This window comes from Monopterus albus, unplaced genomic scaffold (assembly GCF_001952655.1).
Source record: "Monopterus albus unplaced genomic scaffold, M_albus_1.0 scaffold250.1, whole genome shotgun sequence".
NCBI classification, from domain to species: Eukaryota; Metazoa; Chordata; class Actinopteri; order Synbranchiformes; family Synbranchidae; genus Monopterus; species Monopterus albus.
The window spans coordinates 1359924-1377720 of record NW_018128130.1 but is presented as its reverse complement, the minus strand read 5'-3'; the positions used below and the strand labels follow the sequence as shown (position 1 = coordinate 1377720).

The 17797-nt window shown below is 41.7% G+C and overlaps 1 protein-coding gene across 10 annotated transcripts in view; it reads left to right on the top strand.

Annotated features, from left to right (window-relative positions):
- The window catches only part of ptprfa (protein tyrosine phosphatase receptor type Fa), a 562000-nt gene that overhangs the window by 404943 nt on the left and 139260 nt on the right, over positions 1-17797 (top strand). For all 10 annotated transcript variants that reach the window (XM_020620922.1, XM_020620921.1, XM_020620919.1 and 7 more), the window contains one exon: positions 10625-10837. In XM_020620922.1, coding sequence (XP_020476578.1) covers positions 10625-10837 — 213 coding nt within the window. The remainder of the gene's footprint in view (positions 1-10624; positions 10838-17797) is intronic.

The following is a 17797-nucleotide window of genomic DNA, read 5'->3' as shown; positions in this document are numbered from 1 at the left end:
TTTCTGCTGCCTGAGGTATTCACTAAGCACATCATCACTCGGGGCCATCTTCCTGATATATTCATTGATCTTTGTTGTTTCATCCTCCTAAGCCTCCTATCCTTCGGCTTAGTGTACAGTCTCAGGATGCTGGACTTGGGGTGAAACCCGCCGTGCATTGTAAGGATCGTCCTTGCTTTGATGTCAGTGGCCTCTATCTCCTCCTTTGGCCAGCTTATTATGCCAGTGGGGTACCTGATGACTGGCAGGGCGTAGGTGTTATTTGCCCAGACTTTGTTTTTTCCATTCAGCTGACTTCTCAGGACTTGCCTTACTCTCTGCAGGTACTTGGTGGTTGCTGCTTTCCTTGCGGCCTCTTTATGGTTCCCATTTACCTGCGGGATCCCAAGGTACTTGTAGCTGTCCTCAACATCTGCTATGTTGCCATCTGGTAGTACAATCCCCTCAGTTCTGACTACCTTCCCTCTCCTTGTTACCATTCAACCACACTTATCCAGTCCGAATGACATTCCAATGTCTTCAGCTGGGTGGCCAGGTCTGTGAACCTTTGCTTGGCAGTCTTTAAGGCCTCAGGTATGGACAGTGAGTTGTACTTCTTAGGTACCCTTTTCTTCATCACGCCTTCCTGCAATTCTGATAGCTGGCTAACTTCTCTCCTTGCAGCCTTGATCTTGGTCTCCAACCTCCTTCTCCGTGGAGGATACTGCTCCTTATGGCCTTTATTGAACTTATAGCCAAGCATCTCAAGGATTACGGTTGCTGTGGTGTATATGAGCTTGTTGATCTCAGTGATGTAGTAGGGATTGTTCTTAGTGCTGCATTCACATCCTCTAGTAGACTTTCAGAAGGCACTTCACTTAGTCTTGGTAACCAGCCACGGGAGTTCCAGGTGTCCATCTTGCTCATGATCTTCAATCTCAGGTCAGCTGCTCTTGAATCAAGCTCATCCAGGCCTGTTATTGGGGCTTGGTACCCAATCTCCAATTGTGGGGGTGATGATGATGATATCTCCCCCCTGATATCATCCCCCCTGACCTGGCATCCTGGCTCCCCCTTGCTGTAGCATTCATATTGTACTTCATCAATCTCTGTTGTGATAGCAGGTGCTTCTTGCGGGTGTTGGAGCACTGAGCACATCAGGAAGAAGGAGCACGAGAAGCTCGAGAAATACCAAGGGCTGAAAGAAGAGCTAGAAAAGATGTGGAGGGTGAAGGCACCAGTGGTCCCCGTGGTAATAGGAACATTGGGGGCTGTGACCCCCAAACTGGTAGAGTGGCTCCAACAGATCCCAGAAACAACATCTGAGATCTCTGTCCAGAAGAGTGCAGTCCTAGGAACAGCTAAGATACTGCGCAGGACCCTCAAGCTCCCAGGCCTCTGGTAGAGGACCCGAGTTTGAAGGAAGGAATAAGACCGCTCCAAAGTGGGGGGGAGCGGGGAATTTTTATACACCTCCCAAGGTGGGCCAGAGCCTGAATGAAAATGGCCCACCATTCTGGTTTTGCACCTTAAGCACAGAGATGGAAAGTCAGCGTTCCTGGGTAACTGTACAGGATCCTTGCTCACTTCTGTAGGCCTCCTGTTTGGCATGATGAAGGTGCTTGAATCGTACTGAGAGTCTTGGTGGGCACACACACATGTCCTCATAATAGCTGGTGTATGAAGTCACAGTGTCAGTGAATTCTTCCACGTCTGTAGACGCAGCCTCACATACACAGGAAGACAGGATTTTAAAAAATCAAGGGCCTTCATGATCTAGGGACCCAGCATACTCTTGGCAGTCTTGCATTTAATGTCACGTGGTCACGTGTACAGCACTGGTCATTTAGCCTAGTGATGCTACCAAAGGGAAGTTTATCCAATGACAAAAATGGACAGAATGCCTCACAACAGCTAAGGCTCTTATGAACACTACTGGCAGGACAACTGGTCAGATGAGGCATGAGGAGAGGAGCAATAGACTGCAATAGAGTCTGTGATAAGGCAAGAACAGAGAATCTGGCAATTAGAATGTAAACAACGTGCAAATAGTGATTGTTACACAGTGATCTTTCACAGAGCAAAAAGTATTTAGTAAGAATCATGTAAACGTGGAAATTTTGTGTGAGTTCAAATTTTGGTGTGGAAATGGTGACAGAAGTTGAAAGTCACTAGAAGAAGACTTGTGGAGTATTAACATTGTAAAGGGTTAATTCCCTGGACAGTATCAGTACATTTTGTGGCAGTCTACTCACTAAAAATGCTTATTTATGGCACAGTACAGCGAAGTAAGCTGAATGCTGGCATGAGACAAAAAGCTATTATAGAACCAAGTTTAACCAAGTTTGGTGACTCTGAGGAGCATGAATATCAACACGATTTTAAGATAATCTGACTGTTAAAATGTGCAAAATACACAAATATGCCACAGCATCGCCAAGGCATTGGTGACAACTACAGTTGTCTTACAGTGTTGATCCAAGTCTCAGAAATAGCAATTATATTAAAAGAACGTTTTAGACTACTAAGATAATGTTTTATACTCTGAAAGTTTGCATATAAACTTCTGCTATTAAAGTGAATTAATGATAGCTTGTTTTCAGTCTTGACATTGCTGTTAAATTGCTCATCTGTGTAATACTTGCAGTTATTTTCAGGGTTCTTAAAAAAATTTATTTCAGGGTCAAAATCTTCATCCGGTTCATGATAATGAATTTCAGAATTTCCAGTAGTGTTCAGTTCCAGCTCCAGTCCCTCAAAATCTATTAACTTCTGTAACAAATCACTTGCCTCATTCCGTAAGTTTTAGTTGGTACCATCAGCAGCTTCAAAGACAGGTGCTTGTCACTCTCTCTGCGATTGTATATAACTACCTGCTGTCAGTAAAAATCTCTTAGCCACAATTTAGTACTCTACTTCCAAGTGCTTTACAACCTTCAAGTGAACAGGATGCTTTGTCTGTCATTTATACAGTATAAGCAGACTTGCACTTGGCCATGCAAGTCTGCCTTTCAAAGCATAGAAAAGAACCACAGAGTAAGACCATTTACCATGACTCTACTGAGCTAACTGCTCTGAATTGTTTTCCACAGTTACTCAGTAAGTTCTAAAGGAAAAGTGGTCATGGTTTTACTGTACCTGAAGACAACAGAAGGACAGAAATAAGGAAATGATGACAAATGAAAACTTCTTTAAGCCACTTTCCGGGGGCTCAAGGTCCTTCTTTCAGAAAAGAAGACAGAGATACCCTTCACATCATTTGAGTTCCTTAGAATTATATTATGAAAGGTTCAAAGCTTCTCCACCCAGTATGCTTGACTGGATCAACCTCATCATCTTCAACTTCATTTGTTCCTCCATATGTTTGAGGCATTAGCTTTTTTCCCTGTTGGGCCATCTCAGTTGTGTCCTGTGCACAACTCCTCAAGGGTTGGCCTTTATCTCCCACTTACTGTCCCTGGCATCTCTCCTCAGTGCTGTTGTCACAGAGCTCAGGTTTTCTAGTCAACCGGAACAGCATCATTTTTTTATGAGGAAAAAACTAAACTTAAGAGCCTTGAGGATGTCCAGCTGTTCGCCGATGCAGCCCCTTCAGTAAGTTTTGGGGGATCTGTGATACCAAGTGGTTCTCTGCTTCCTGACCTCCTGAACTAATTCAGTTCTTTTGAAGGCCCTGCCATCCTTCCTTTGCCACTTATGAGATCTACAGTACTCCATCCTTATTGCCTTATAGCCACCCTCCGCTGGCGGACATGAGTGGACAGGTAAATCTGTCTTCGTTCACAGCAACAATATATTTCTAGTCAGACCAAAGAGACTCTGACAACATCATGCCTTTCATAAGCCCTTTTACTTTGATAGCTGTCACTCGCCGGTTCATCATCTGAGTCATCCACATTACTTCAATGCTGTTGTCAGTTCTCTTCAAGCATTGGTCCATTTCCATTTTCTGCCATGGTCTTCAATGTCTGAACCCCAAATAGCTGCTCTCAGAACCATGTCCTATAATGCTATATTAAACAGTATTAGGTAGATACAGAATTGACGTATTATCATACAAGAGCATATACAAGTTATTATTGAATCAATATATGAATCACCTTTAATTTCAAGTCTGCTATCAGTCAGTGTTTTTAGGTGTGTACTGCTATCTGCAGAAGTACATGTATCACCAAACCAAAGATGCTGTTACTGTAAGTACACTAAATACACCTGAACTATAATCATGACATTTGTTTTGCTTTGGCTCCTCTCTTGCTGAGGGTTAAATCTTTCCACTTTGGTTGATAAAATGAGTTGTTTTTCTTTACACAATGGCTGTTTGAACTGTTGAGACAATGAAAAGAAAGGCTGCATCTTTGTTCTGTGTGATTGAAGCCTCTCCAGGGGAGTATAGTGACATTTTCTTCTTGTATGTCAGTGTCACCTTGAACACTGATGGGTGACAGACAAGTCTGACTCTAAGATGATATAAAGTGAAGATAGGAAGCAGGTGGTGGAGGAAGATGTATCACATAGGCACACATAAGTGGAAAGAATAGAAACAGCTGAGCTTCTATAATGAAGCCATGACCCTCTGTACACCCTCTGAAGGTTGCAGCAGGCTTTCAAACTCTACAAACCCGGTCCTGTTTAATCATAATGTCTCTGACTTCCTCCAAAGTGCACCTTTCCTAGAGGTAGGACGGCGCTTTAAAGTATGGTTTTATATGCTGCTAATGTCTTTACACTGAAATTACACACACTAGTTAGTGAAGTTGTTGGTTGAGCCACAGTATGGTCCGGTTCAGTCACAGGAGCATTAGTGAGATCCAACACTTTACTCTGGTGTCTGGCCTGCTGTCAGTATTCCAGTTCATCCTAAAACTGTTAGATGAGGTGGAGGTCAGTGCTCTGTGTAGACCAGTCCAGATTTTTGTCACCAAACAGGGGAAACCATTTCCTTATGGAGCTGGCTTTATGCCTGGGTGCATTGTAATGTTGAAACAGGAAAATGACAAACACAAAGTGGGAAACACATAATTGTCTAAAATATAACTGTATGGTTCTGTCAAGAACAGCATCTCAGCCATACTCAGTGTGGTAGGGCTGAGTCTGTGGATGTGATTACACTAGGCTGATTCTTAAGAAGGGAATTACATGTGTTAGAATCATCAATTAATAGCATCAATACACATGAACACATTAATATTAAGGCCTGTCCATAATGATAATCAATAAACTCACTGATAACTTTCTGTCAAGACTCTGGAGTAGACAAGAGTTTAGGGGAATTTCTGTCACACTGTATCTAAATAAGTTCATGACTAAACATGGATTCAAAAAGTTACTAAAATCCATAGGACTGTTTTCATGAATTGGGGCTTGGATCAGATGGCTTACAATGGTTTTGCATAACTCTGACAGACCAATACAGGTTTTGTGGAGAAAGTGATCAACAGAAAAATGCCATGGGTTGTATGCTCCAACATCTTAAACGACCCATTTTTGGGGTCAATGCAAGAAAAGAAGTAGTGTAAGAGTTTTCTATCAGCCAGACTTCAGTTTATCACAGCTGGATTTTTTCATTGTCTATCTATCTATCGTTTTACCACTTTCTGCTTCAACCTTGACCTAGTGTACTGTATTTATTGTTGTGCACACAGTTTTTTGTTTGTTTGTTTGTGCAGTAGGCAAATTTGTTGTGCTCATTTTCACTCTAAGTAAAGTGGTTAAGCTAATCTGAAAAAAACTTCGTTAAATTTTTCCTTTTTTTTAATACAAGTGATAAAGTACAAAAATAAAACCCATGTTGTGATATGGGATGATCTTTCCAGATTTTGAGAAATATACTTATCATTTTACTTTCTGAGAGTGAGATGTTCACGTGCATATTTGATGGAAAGCTACAACATTTTTTCAGTTGAAATATTTTCCAAAATATATTTATGGAGAGGTGCTATCAAGGCCATCTGTGACCCAGACTCATTGAGCAGCCTGGCACAGATATTTACTTGTAGGGCTCTGTTCTCCTGCCAGGGCAGTTTCTGCAGTTTTACTCAAACGTATGTCTACTTTTTTTTCCTTGAGGATGTCCAGCTGTTCGCCGATGCAGCCCCTTCAGTAAGTTTTGGGGGATCTGTGATACCAAGTGGTTCTCTGCTTCCTGACCTCCTGAACTAATTCAGTTCTTTTGAAGGCCCTGCCATCCTTCCTTTGCCACTTATGAGATCTACAGTACTCCATCCTTATTGCCTTATAGCCACCCTCCGCTGGCGGACATGAGTGGACAGGTAAATCTGTCTTCGTTCACAGCAACAATATATTTCTAGTCAGACCAAAGAGACTCTGACAACATCATGCCTTTCATAAGCCCTTTTACTTTGATAGCTGTCACTCGCCGGTTCATCATCTGAGTCATCCACATTACTTCAATGCTGTTGTCAGTTCTCTTCAAGCATTGGTCCATTTCCATTTTCTGCCATGGTCTTCAATGTCTGAACCCCAAATAGCTGCTCTCAGAACCATGTCCTATAATGCTATATTAAACAGTATTAGGTAGATACAGAATTGACGTATTATCATACAAGAGCATATACAAGTTATTATTGAATCAATATATGAATCACCTTTAATTTCAAGTCTGCTATCAGTCAGTGTTTTTAGGTGTGTACTGCTATCTGCAGAAGTACATGTATCACCAAACCAAAGATGCTGTTACTGTAAGTACACTAAATACACCTGAACTATAATCATGACATTTGTTTTGCTTTGGCTCCTCTCTTGCTGAGGGTTAAATCTTTCCACTTTGGTTGATAAAATGAGTTGTTTTTCTTTACACAATGGCTGTTTGAACTGTTGAGACAATGAAAAGAAAGGCTGCATCTTTGTTCTGTGTGATTGAAGCCTCTCCAGGGGAGTATAGTGACATTTTCTTCTTGTATGTCAGTGTCACCTTGAACACTGATGGGTGACAGACAAGTCTGACTCTAAGATGATATAAAGTGAAGATAGGAAGCAGGTGGTGGAGGAAGATGTATCACATAGGCACACATAAGTGGAAAGAATAGAAACAGCTGAGCTTCTATAATGAAGCCATGACCCTCTGTACACCCTCTGAAGGTTGCAGCAGGCTTTCAAACTCTACAAACCCGGTCCTGTTTAATCATAATGTCTCTGACTTCCTCCAAAGTGCACCTTTCCTAGAGGTAGGACGGCGCTTTAAAGTATGGTTTTATATGCTGCTAATGTCTTTACACTGAAATTACACACACTAGTTAGTGAAGTTGTTGGTTGAGCCACAGTATGGTCCGGTTCAGTCACAGGAGCATTAGTGAGATCCAACACTTTACTCTGGTGTCTGGCCTGCTGTCAGTATTCCAGTTCATCCTAAAACTGTTAGATGAGGTGGAGGTCAGTGCTCTGTGTAGACCAGTCCAGATTTTTGTCACCAAACAGGGGAAACCATTTCCTTATGGAGCTGGCTTTATGCCTGGGTGCATTGTAATGTTGAAACAGGAAAATGACAAACACAAAGTGGGAAACACATAATTGTCTAAAATATAACTGTATGGTTCTGTCAAGAACAGCATCTCAGCCATACTCAGTGTGGTAGGGCTGAGTCTGTGGATGTGATTACACTAGGCTGATTCTTAAGAAGGGAATTACATGTGTTAGAATCATCAATTAATAGCATCAATACACATGAACACATTAATATTAAGGCCTGTCCATAATGATAATCAATAAACTCACTGATAACTTTCTGTCAAGACTCTGGAGTAGACAAGAGTTTAGGGGAATTTCTGTCACACTGTATCTAAATAAGTTCATGACTAAACATGGATTCAAAAAGTTACTAAAATCCATAGGACTGTTTTCATGAATTGGGGCTTGGATCAGATGGCTTACAATGGTTTTGCATAACTCTGACAGACCAATACAGGTTTTGTGGAGAAAGTGATCAACAGAAAAATGCCATGGGTTGTATGCTCCAACATCTTAAACGACCCATTTTTGGGGTCAATGCAAGAAAAGAAGTAGTGTAAGAGTTTTCTATCAGCCAGACTTCAGTTTATCACAGCTGGATTTTTTCATTGTCTATCTATCTATCGTTTTACCACTTTCTGCTTCAACCTTGACCTAGTGTACTGTATTTATTGTTGTGCACACAGTTTTTTGTTTGTTTGTTTGTGCAGTAGGCAAATTTGTTGTGCTCATTTTCACTCTAAGTAAAGTGGTTAAGCTAATCTGAAAAAAACTTCGTTAAATTTTTCCTTTTTTTTAATACAAGTGATAAAGTACAAAAATAAAACCCATGTTGTGATATGGGATGATCTTTCCAGATTTTGAGAAATATACTTATCATTTTACTTTCTGAGAGTGAGATGTTCACGTGCATATTTGATGGAAAGCTACAACATTTTTTCAGTTGAAATATTTTCCAAAATATATTTATGGAGAGGTGCTATCAAGGCCATCTGTGACCCAGACTCATTGAGCAGCCTGGCACAGATATTTACTTGTAGGGCTCTGTTCTCCTGCCAGGGCAGTTTCTGCAGTTTTACTCAAACGTATGTCTACTTTTTTTTCCCACATTGGTGTGTTTGGTATTTACCTGCCATAAATTCAGCTCAATTCAATTTTATTTGTATAGTGCCAATTCAACACAAAAATTATCTCAGGATACTATACATAGAGAAAAACTCAGCAAATCCCCTTTGAGCAAACACTTGGTGACAGACCCAGCAGGTAAAGTCAGTCTGACCTCACTATGTGTTGTTGTCACTGTCAAGTTAGTTTCTTCAAACGAAAACAAGTTTCACACAGACTACCTTGGGGATATACAGATGTAGGCATTCAAAGTGTCATATTTTTTCACCGTATCTGTGTTGACTTTGACAGACAATGTGGTGGATATAAAATTGTCTGTAGATTTTATCAGCAACAATATTGTCAGTTTGGGGTCATTAAAACACAATAGCCCAAACTATAGGACAGAATGGAGGTTTATAGGTTTTAATGTGATTAATTGTAGAATCAAAAAATGAAAACACTCAGAAGAGGTTTCTAGACTACAGGGTGATCACTGGTTTCTAACCAGCCAAGCCAAAGGGGAGGTGGGGGGGTCCTGTGGAAGTAGATCCCCACCCCTAAGCTTGGAGGGAGCACAAACCACATCTCAAGCGCTACACAGCTTTCAGCAATAGAGAGCGTGTAGACACAGATTTGTAAGTGCAAATACAGATTTGAGAGCATAATCCAGGCCACATGTGCTGTCATTTCTGATTCTGTGCTCTAAGGCTTCTCCACTGAGGTTTATGTGAAATGTTTGTCCACAAGTACCCAATAGGTGGCTACATTCAACACAGCTATGTAGCACTGTGTTTAGTGCTTCTTGCTAATACAGCTCCCTCTCTTCATTTACTATATAGCTCACTTGACCACTGCTGTGCTCTCTCTCTCTCTCATGGCATATATTTTGGGAAAGCAGTGAAATGTGGGCATAACGATAAAAAGAACCTAATATCGCTAGCTAGTACAGAGTATATTTTGAACAGGTACAGAGGAGACAGCAGCATGAACCGACGCTGAATGGCTGGAAATTGCACTGACACCGAGCTGTGATTTCTTTTGTTCTAAGTGACAGTGTGGCAGTTAAGTTCTGAGGATTTGTTTCTTGGGTTCTCTGGTGCTGAAAAGATGTAGAAAAAATCATCTGGACTTGGTTTTACGTAGAAGACATTTCAACTCTCATCCAATTATGTTTTTGAATCTTGAACCTGAATCTTTGAAGAGCCTTCATCAGTTCTGTCCGACTGGTGTTGAGCAGGAGGTATTTATTCCCCTAGAAGGTGTTTCAGCCCTTTGCGAAGGATCTTTTGCAACCACAATATCCCAGTCAACTTTAAGCCAGGGAACACCCTGCAGCAGAGACTGGTCCACCCGAAGGACTAAACATCCAGATGCAGGGATGTGGTGCAATTAAGTATCATCAGGAGTGTAACGACGATACATTGGTGAAACTAAGCAGCCGCTGCACAAACACATGGCCCAACACAGGAGGGCCAACTCCGGTGGACCAGAGTCAGCAGTCCACCTCCACCTGAAGGACAAAGGACTTTCTTTTGAGGACAGTGAAGTTCAGATCCTCTTCAGAGAACATTGCTGGTTTGAGAGAGGAGTCAAGGAAACTATTTTTGTCCAAATAGAACACCCCTCACTAAATAGGGGTGGTGGACTAAGACACAACTTGTCATCCATCTACAACTCTGTTTTGAGTTGTAGGGGATTTGTAGTTGCAGTTCGATTTCTTATTTTTTGTACACGTTCAGAGACCTCCCGTGACTGTGTGCTTAGTTACCTGGGATAGGGGCTTGTTTTGAACCTGCTCACCCCTACACCTGACAAAATTACTATAATTTATTTGTTAAAGACACTTTTCTAAATTCATGACCAAATTTTAATAGTTGTTAAGGCTAAATTAAATAAAAACTTTAAAAAAGAAAGAAAGAATGTGGGAAGAACATTTCATTGTGCTGGAAGATACATGGAAAAAACACTATTGCAGAGATCAGTTTTGTTAGCTCATGTGTTCTGTTACATTGTCATGCCACCTTATGATATGCCTGTTCCAAAGTCTCCTGTTGTGCCATTCCTCTGGCAGCTTCTGGAGGCTGGTGCTGATAGCAGTCCACAGAGAAAGAGGAGACAGAGCCAGGACTTCCTACAGCCCTATATCGCTGCCAAGCTAGATGATCTGCCCGACATCTTTACTCTGGGTGATGAGAAGAAATACAAGGGTTACTACAACAAACCCCTCCCAGGCCAGCAGCAATATCGCTGCTTTGTCCTCGCTGACCTGACGGACCACGAGGCTGTGAGTGACCTTTCTATACAGTACATTTACAAGGATGTGAAATCACAATGCTTTCAATATATACAGTATGTTAAGATTCAGTGGAGAACAGAATGAATGAACAGCATGCAAACTTTTTTCTGAGCGGACATTTTAGCAACAATGTATCATTTTCACAGTTTAAAGGAAACTCATGAGGACATTGTATTTATCGCTTCCAGTGCAGCCAGATGTACAGAACAAGTCCTATAAAATTTTATATTTGTTATAAAATGCTTTGTCATTCCTAGTCTTTTGCTGTGCACTATTATAGTTTATTCTTCATTTCAAAATGCTTTTTACCACTGTTACTGTGTGAGTCTTTGTATATGTATCCTATTTTTAGTACAGGAGGAATATACAGCATTACCAGACTGAAAGCTGAAAGGGTCCTAAACCTGAGCTGAGTGGTCACAGTATGGTGCATCTGTAGGTAGATACAGTGTCTCAAGCAGTGAAGCCATGATTCATGCTGTCACTCAGAAGCCTGTGGCTTCCAGACCATAGCATCTTCTAATGCCTTTCTAATTTCAAGTGCTTTTGTTTCTCAGATCAGTCATTTGCCCACAGAGTATCACAATTTAAATTTGTAAAGATATGGCGGAGGGGTCGAGAACGGCAGATGTCACTTCTGGCTTATAATATTTAAGTTGTCATAATGTTCGCAGGACTCCAGGAGCTACCAATTCAACTGCTAACAGAGTGCTGAATAATTTTTAAAGCAAATGCCAGTGTACCATGTTGTTTGGAGGTACATTATTGGATTACTTGTCCATGTACAATTAAAACACACACTCACACACTGATCAAGCAGGCCAGAGCAGAAAAGACATACTGCCGTTAAATGTCCCCACAGGGTCCACCTGGACAGGTCTCTAGTCTATCATAGAGCTGGCATGTAGACAAACAACCACTCAACCTAAGCTGCATGTCTTTGGACTGTGGGAGGAAGCCGGAGTATCTGGAGAGAACCCACGCAGGCACAGGGAGAACATGCAGACTCCACACAGACAGGCACCAGAGCAGGCAGGGCTCAAACCTGGAATCTTCTTGCTATGAGATGACAGTACTAACCACTGTTCTGCTGTACCGCCATGTGGGGTTCATCTTATTTAAAGAAAAGTTCTCTGAAAACTAAGAATGCTAGACATAACAGTGCATGAAGGCTGGCTGGTGGCTCACTGGTATGTTTTAATAGTTTGCTACCTGTTAAATGATGCTACCTCTTTCTGGAAGAAAGTAACTAGTTGCCACACTGAGTGGTGAACTGGTTTTGGAGTAAGGGGATGGCTCTAATCCTTCAATTTCTGCTAGATCTGTGCAAATTTGGGGAGGTATGGACTTGGCCTTGATAATTAGCACCATTTACTGTAGCTATCAGGTCATTTATCACTGTGTGTTGCTTATGTGGCCTCTGCCCTGCACCTTGTGTGTGGAGCTAAGCCCCGCACTCAGTCAGACAGACACACAACTCATATTATCATGGGCAATCTATCAAGGGAATATCCGTTTGTTAAGCAGTGACATAACACTGCAGTGATAATTCCATTTCTGGGTTCAAACTTCGGTTCATTGTCCTCAATTCATTATGCCACAGTGTTGTGTTCGCCATTGTTTAAACAGAGCTGAATCAAAAATCTGTAGTCCACTGTCATTTTACTGCCATCCTTGTGATGAAAATGAGAAAAAGTAATGTTTGCGGTTGATTAGGTAAGTCACAGTATTCTGAAGTGAATACTTAATTCTTATATAACAGTATTCTGAAATGAATGAAATAAAACTTCTAAAAGTATGCTGTTTTACTGCCTCATTGTACTTAGCTATTTAGCATGAACTTAACAAAAACACAGGCAAACATCTGTGAAGTGGTACCATAATTTGTTTTACTTCTGACTTTAGTTCCTGTTGCACCTCAGCTCCTGGAATTTCATCAAAGATGGTTAGTAATTTATCTGCATAGAGATTGGTCTCATAATTTTTGCATCTCTTTCTGTTCCTTTTAGCATATGAAACCAGGTTAGAATGGATCAATTGTAGTTAATTCAGTTAAAGTAACATTCAAACAAAAAACACGGCCATTACATGCCCTTACTGTGCAGCACCTCAGTTCAATTTGTTTCCCATCAATACAGCTTTTGTGAACTGGACAATACTTATTTCACTGTGTTAGGGACACAGCAGCAGAGCCCTGATTCAGCAAATGAGACTCAGGTGAATGTGCTTCAACCCTGTGCAAAAATAGAAAGCTAATCACATTGAAAACAGGGGAAGTAGGCAAAGCTTTTATTGGTACTGCAGAGCCACTGGCAGGATAGAGGCAAGAGGAGAAGGAGAAAGTAGGGAGTAAAAATAAGGGGGCTGGAAACAGAAGCAAAGGGGCACTGTGGCCCCCATCGCTGGCTAACAAGCTGGGATGTGTGGAAGTGGATGCCCATATAAACAGTGTGGTCACTAACAGCAGAGGAATGAGGGGGGAATGCAAAGCTTCGTGGAAGTGATGGAGAGCGGGGAGGGGGAGAGAGAAAAGAGAGGGAGTTTAATAGGAGGAGGATGGGGCTAGGGGCACATGAGGGAAATGCAGAGATATACTTGAGAAGGTGAGAAATGATGCAGTCATTGGAGAGAGAATGGCACAGATGCTGGAATGAGTTTCTGAAGTAGGAGGAAAGAAGGATGGCAGCACAGAGAGGACTGGGGACTGTGGGAAACACACTGAGCCTACTGGATTGCATCCAGTTTGTCACAGACAGATAAGTTGTGAACAGAAAGAGCCGACTGAGGTGGAAATCTTTGGAGATCTGGGAAATAAAAGATATGTCAAAATACATTAGCATCACACATCATTTCTGCTTATTTTATCAGTGGCTTCCTTTTTTAAGAAATATTCTAGACATTTGAAACAATGGCAATATGTTCATCCTCCCACTGCTATTTAAGTGACTTTTCTTCTTTGCACAAACACCTCCTCTCTCCAACTTGCAAATGGAACACCAGCACATTTTTCACCCCTGAAGATTAGCGGGTAACGCTGCTGAGATTGATCACTTCCAAACTTCCCCCAGGAGATTTTTTAAATATCTCTTAGAATATGCTCCTGCAGCATATAAAAGCCGTGAAAACTGTCATTTTTCAAAAAAAAGGTTTTCCAAGCCTTAGACAGTACTTTGCTAAAAGTGCCAAAAAGTACCACTGAAAAAGAAGGAAGCTGAAATAGCTGAGGAGACAGATGAACATGTCATCAAGCTCCACACCTTTTAGCTGTTAAGGTTTCAAAGTTCATTCTGTGCATGGTTCATAACTGAGTTGGGAAAGTTGGCTATGCAGAGTGCTTGGGATTGTCAGAAGCTGCATGGCAGAGTGTGTCTGTGTGTGTGTGTGTGTGTGTGTGACTAGGGAGGGACACCCAATGAAAGGAAAACATTTCAATATCTTAAGTAGTGTGTTTGTTGGTGAACAAACTTCACTTTATCCAGGGTAAACTTGGCCACATTCTAATGTCGTGTCTCAAGTATAAGAATTCAAGACTAGATTTAAAAATATGTGCAACATTCTTTTTCTTCTAATGAAATGAAATACAATTTCATGCCAAAATTATGTTATTTACAGTAAGTAAATGATTGTGGCTATGGTGCGAACTATGGGGGAGCTCGGTCCCCTTAAAAAGACACGTGCTCCCCTGAAAACATGATTTGCTAAACTTTGGTGGGTCAATATGGACAAAATGTTATTTTTCCATAGAGGCTATTTCTGTTGTTCTGCACCTTTATCATCATGGATCATATGTAAAATTATGCTATTATTGATTATCATTGATGTATAATTCACGCATAAGGGTGAGTCAGCACTAATTCATTTTAATAAAGATACCAGCTTGCATGCAATTCTTGCCATCACCACTGAAGCGTGGTGCCACAGTAAACTTCACTTTAAGGCGAACATCAACCAAAATATGTCTCCTGATCATATTAGCAGTAGCGCCCATGTGTGCTGTGTTTTGCTCAAAAAAAAAAAAAAGAAATGAAATCTTGGCTGAGATGGCAAAATCAACACAGCTTAAATGTTTTGCTGAGCGAGCTGGAGGTGAGTTAGAAATAAAGAAATGAGGAGGCTAGTGTGAGCTAATGCTACAAGTGGTTGTGACGGTTCCCTGATCAGAATTCAATCGCTGTTGCACCCACACTATAGGATTCCAAGTCATAAATATCAAACATGCTTGATACTTATGATTCAAAATGGGAAGCATAACAATTAGGTCGTTCAACACCTCTCACTGCAGGATCATTTGGCCCAAGAGTTGCTTCTGACTGGCCCCACATCAGGGAACGCCCCCATGATTGTCAGGAAGGACAAATTGGGCCCAAAATTGGGCTAATTACCCTGCCGTGTGGGGCCAGCTTTAGTTTTCTGACAAAAATGCATGCTTGTCAAATTTTAATCTTTTGATTTGTTACTTTTAGTCAATGAAAACTATAAACATTTTAATCAGTGTTTTCTTGCACTTTTGATGTTTATACTGTCTCTTCAAAATATTTTGAGGCTCCAGATGTCACCATCTTTGTTGGTGGAAAAGGCTGTTCATTTGTCGACACACAGGGTTTTCCCATTATACAAACCCAAACAGAGACCACCACAGAGAAAATACAGTGGGAAAACAAAGCAGGATAGTCTGCAACAGCCCTGGAGGCAGTTACGAGTAGGACGGGGTGTACTGCTCGTTAGGTTCCAACAGTGGGAACACAGCAGCGGCATCCACGATGTCTGTATGCCTCTGCTCTGCATGATCTGGAGTCACTCACATTGTGACTGAAATGCTGTTCATTGGGTTTAGTGTGAGAGGAGATCCTCAGTTGTTGGATAAATTAAATACAGTGAAATTTCTGTAGAGAACAATAATGCCCACATTACTTCCTACCTTTTGACCTTTTGATAGCAACATAAAGATATCGGACTATAAGTAATTTTAGCATAAATATACTGGTGTGCTGCATTTTCCCAGTGTGTCTCATCTGTTTTTTGCATGTTCTTGCTTAATTCTCAGTGGATTTAGATGAATTGACTGTAGTTTATGAGCCTGTTTCTTACAAGAAGTGCTAATGATGACAGAGACGAAAAATGACTGTAGTGGCTACATTAACTTCTTAACTAGAGAGATTTTGGCCAGTGGAGGAAACTGTTTTACTTATCAGGAGTTATTCTGTGGCTCCTCAGATGCAGCAGGTCATTGATTAAGACTTCACATCCACCCATGCCTTTCACATTAACATTTAGTTTTATTTGTCAACAAAAAATGTAAAACATTTTGTCATAGTTCATTCTCATTGCTTTTCTTGAAAAGTAGGTTGTCAATAAATACTTTTCATTGTCTCAGGAGTTGCCCAAAGGAATGGAAGTGAAATATGAAATTATTAGAGCACTCTGAGCAGCAACAGATGGTAGCAAAATGGAAATTTTTTCATGGGAAAGTCATGTTTTCAGATAAATTAAACATTTTTGTGAAAACCAACAGGACCAGACTTCTGTTCATATTTACTGGAGGTCATAATTTTCCCATTTTTATATTTCACACTACATTGCTGTTGGAAAGCAATAAACAACAATGAAAATGTTTCATTGTTATAAGTGGTAACAGTAATGGAGACAATTTTATGAGGACTGAAGAAATCACCTTGACGGCTAAACAATAACTGTTGGTGCTACTGCCTCAAGTAACATAAGCTGACGGAGTTACAACCCATTTCAAAAAAGGTGGCATGCTGTGTAAAATGTAAATAAAAACTGAATGCAATGACTTGCAAATTTAAAACCCTGTTATGGCTGGGCGGTGTGTGTATGGTGTGGACCCTAATAGCAGACAGACTAGAGGAAGGGGAACTAAAGAAAGCAGTTTATTGCACAAACACAGGTTATGCTGGCTGGCTGGAAGATGAGCAGGCTCCGAGCAACCGGGGACCAAGAGAACGAAGGAACCAGGATAGACCATGAGTGACCCAGGAACCAGAAGACGGAGGAGGAGAGCCGGCAGCAGGAGGCACACACAGGAACCAGAAGACAAAGGAGGAGAGCTGGCGGCAGGAGGCACACACGGAAACCAGAAGACGAGCAGGTGAGCCAGCAGCTACACAGAGAAATAGCGCACTGCAAACGCAGAGACGGCAAGCGCTCAAACCAAACCTAAATACATAGAGCGGAACGTACCAGAAAAAACAAACTGGGACACATGGAGAAAACGGGGTGAGACGGCATAAACAACCTGTAGCAGACAGCATGACCTAGGCGAAGATCGCGGTAAACATCCGGGTCTGACATCGGAATAAACCAGCAGAGAATGAATGGAAAACAGGTAGTACATGTACAAGACTGGACCGGGAGATAATGAGCGACAGGTGAGTGGAATGATGGCTGATTGTGGGTGTGAAGCTGGGGCACGTGAAGAGGAATAAACCAAAAGTTCACTGAGAAAATAAAAGCACCAAACAGGCAGCGTCACCCAAACCATAACAGTACCACCCCGCAAGGATGGATCCCAGACATCAAAACAAAAACCAAAACCAGAACAGCGCCGAGCAGGGAGGGAGGCGGGGGCCCAGAAGAAGGGCACCAAAACAAAACAGACAGCCACCAGGCTACAAACACGGGGGCCCAAGCCCGCAACTAGGCGGGGAACCCGCAACAAAACAAAACCACCAAACAAAAAAACCCAAAGCAAGAACCAGGGAGAAAGACTGGAGAAAACCTTTGGGCAAGCAAAGAACACCACCACAGTCCAAAGGGAAGGGGCCAAGTGAACACCACAAAACACACACAATTAAAAAAACTACTGTGGTCACCAAATGGATTGGTACGAGGTCAGGGACCGACCACGCCAACCGACCCGTTGAGGAGTGGGGCCAGGAGCAGCAGCGGCACCAGCCAACCTGCTCGGGGGCGCGGCCAGGAGCGGAA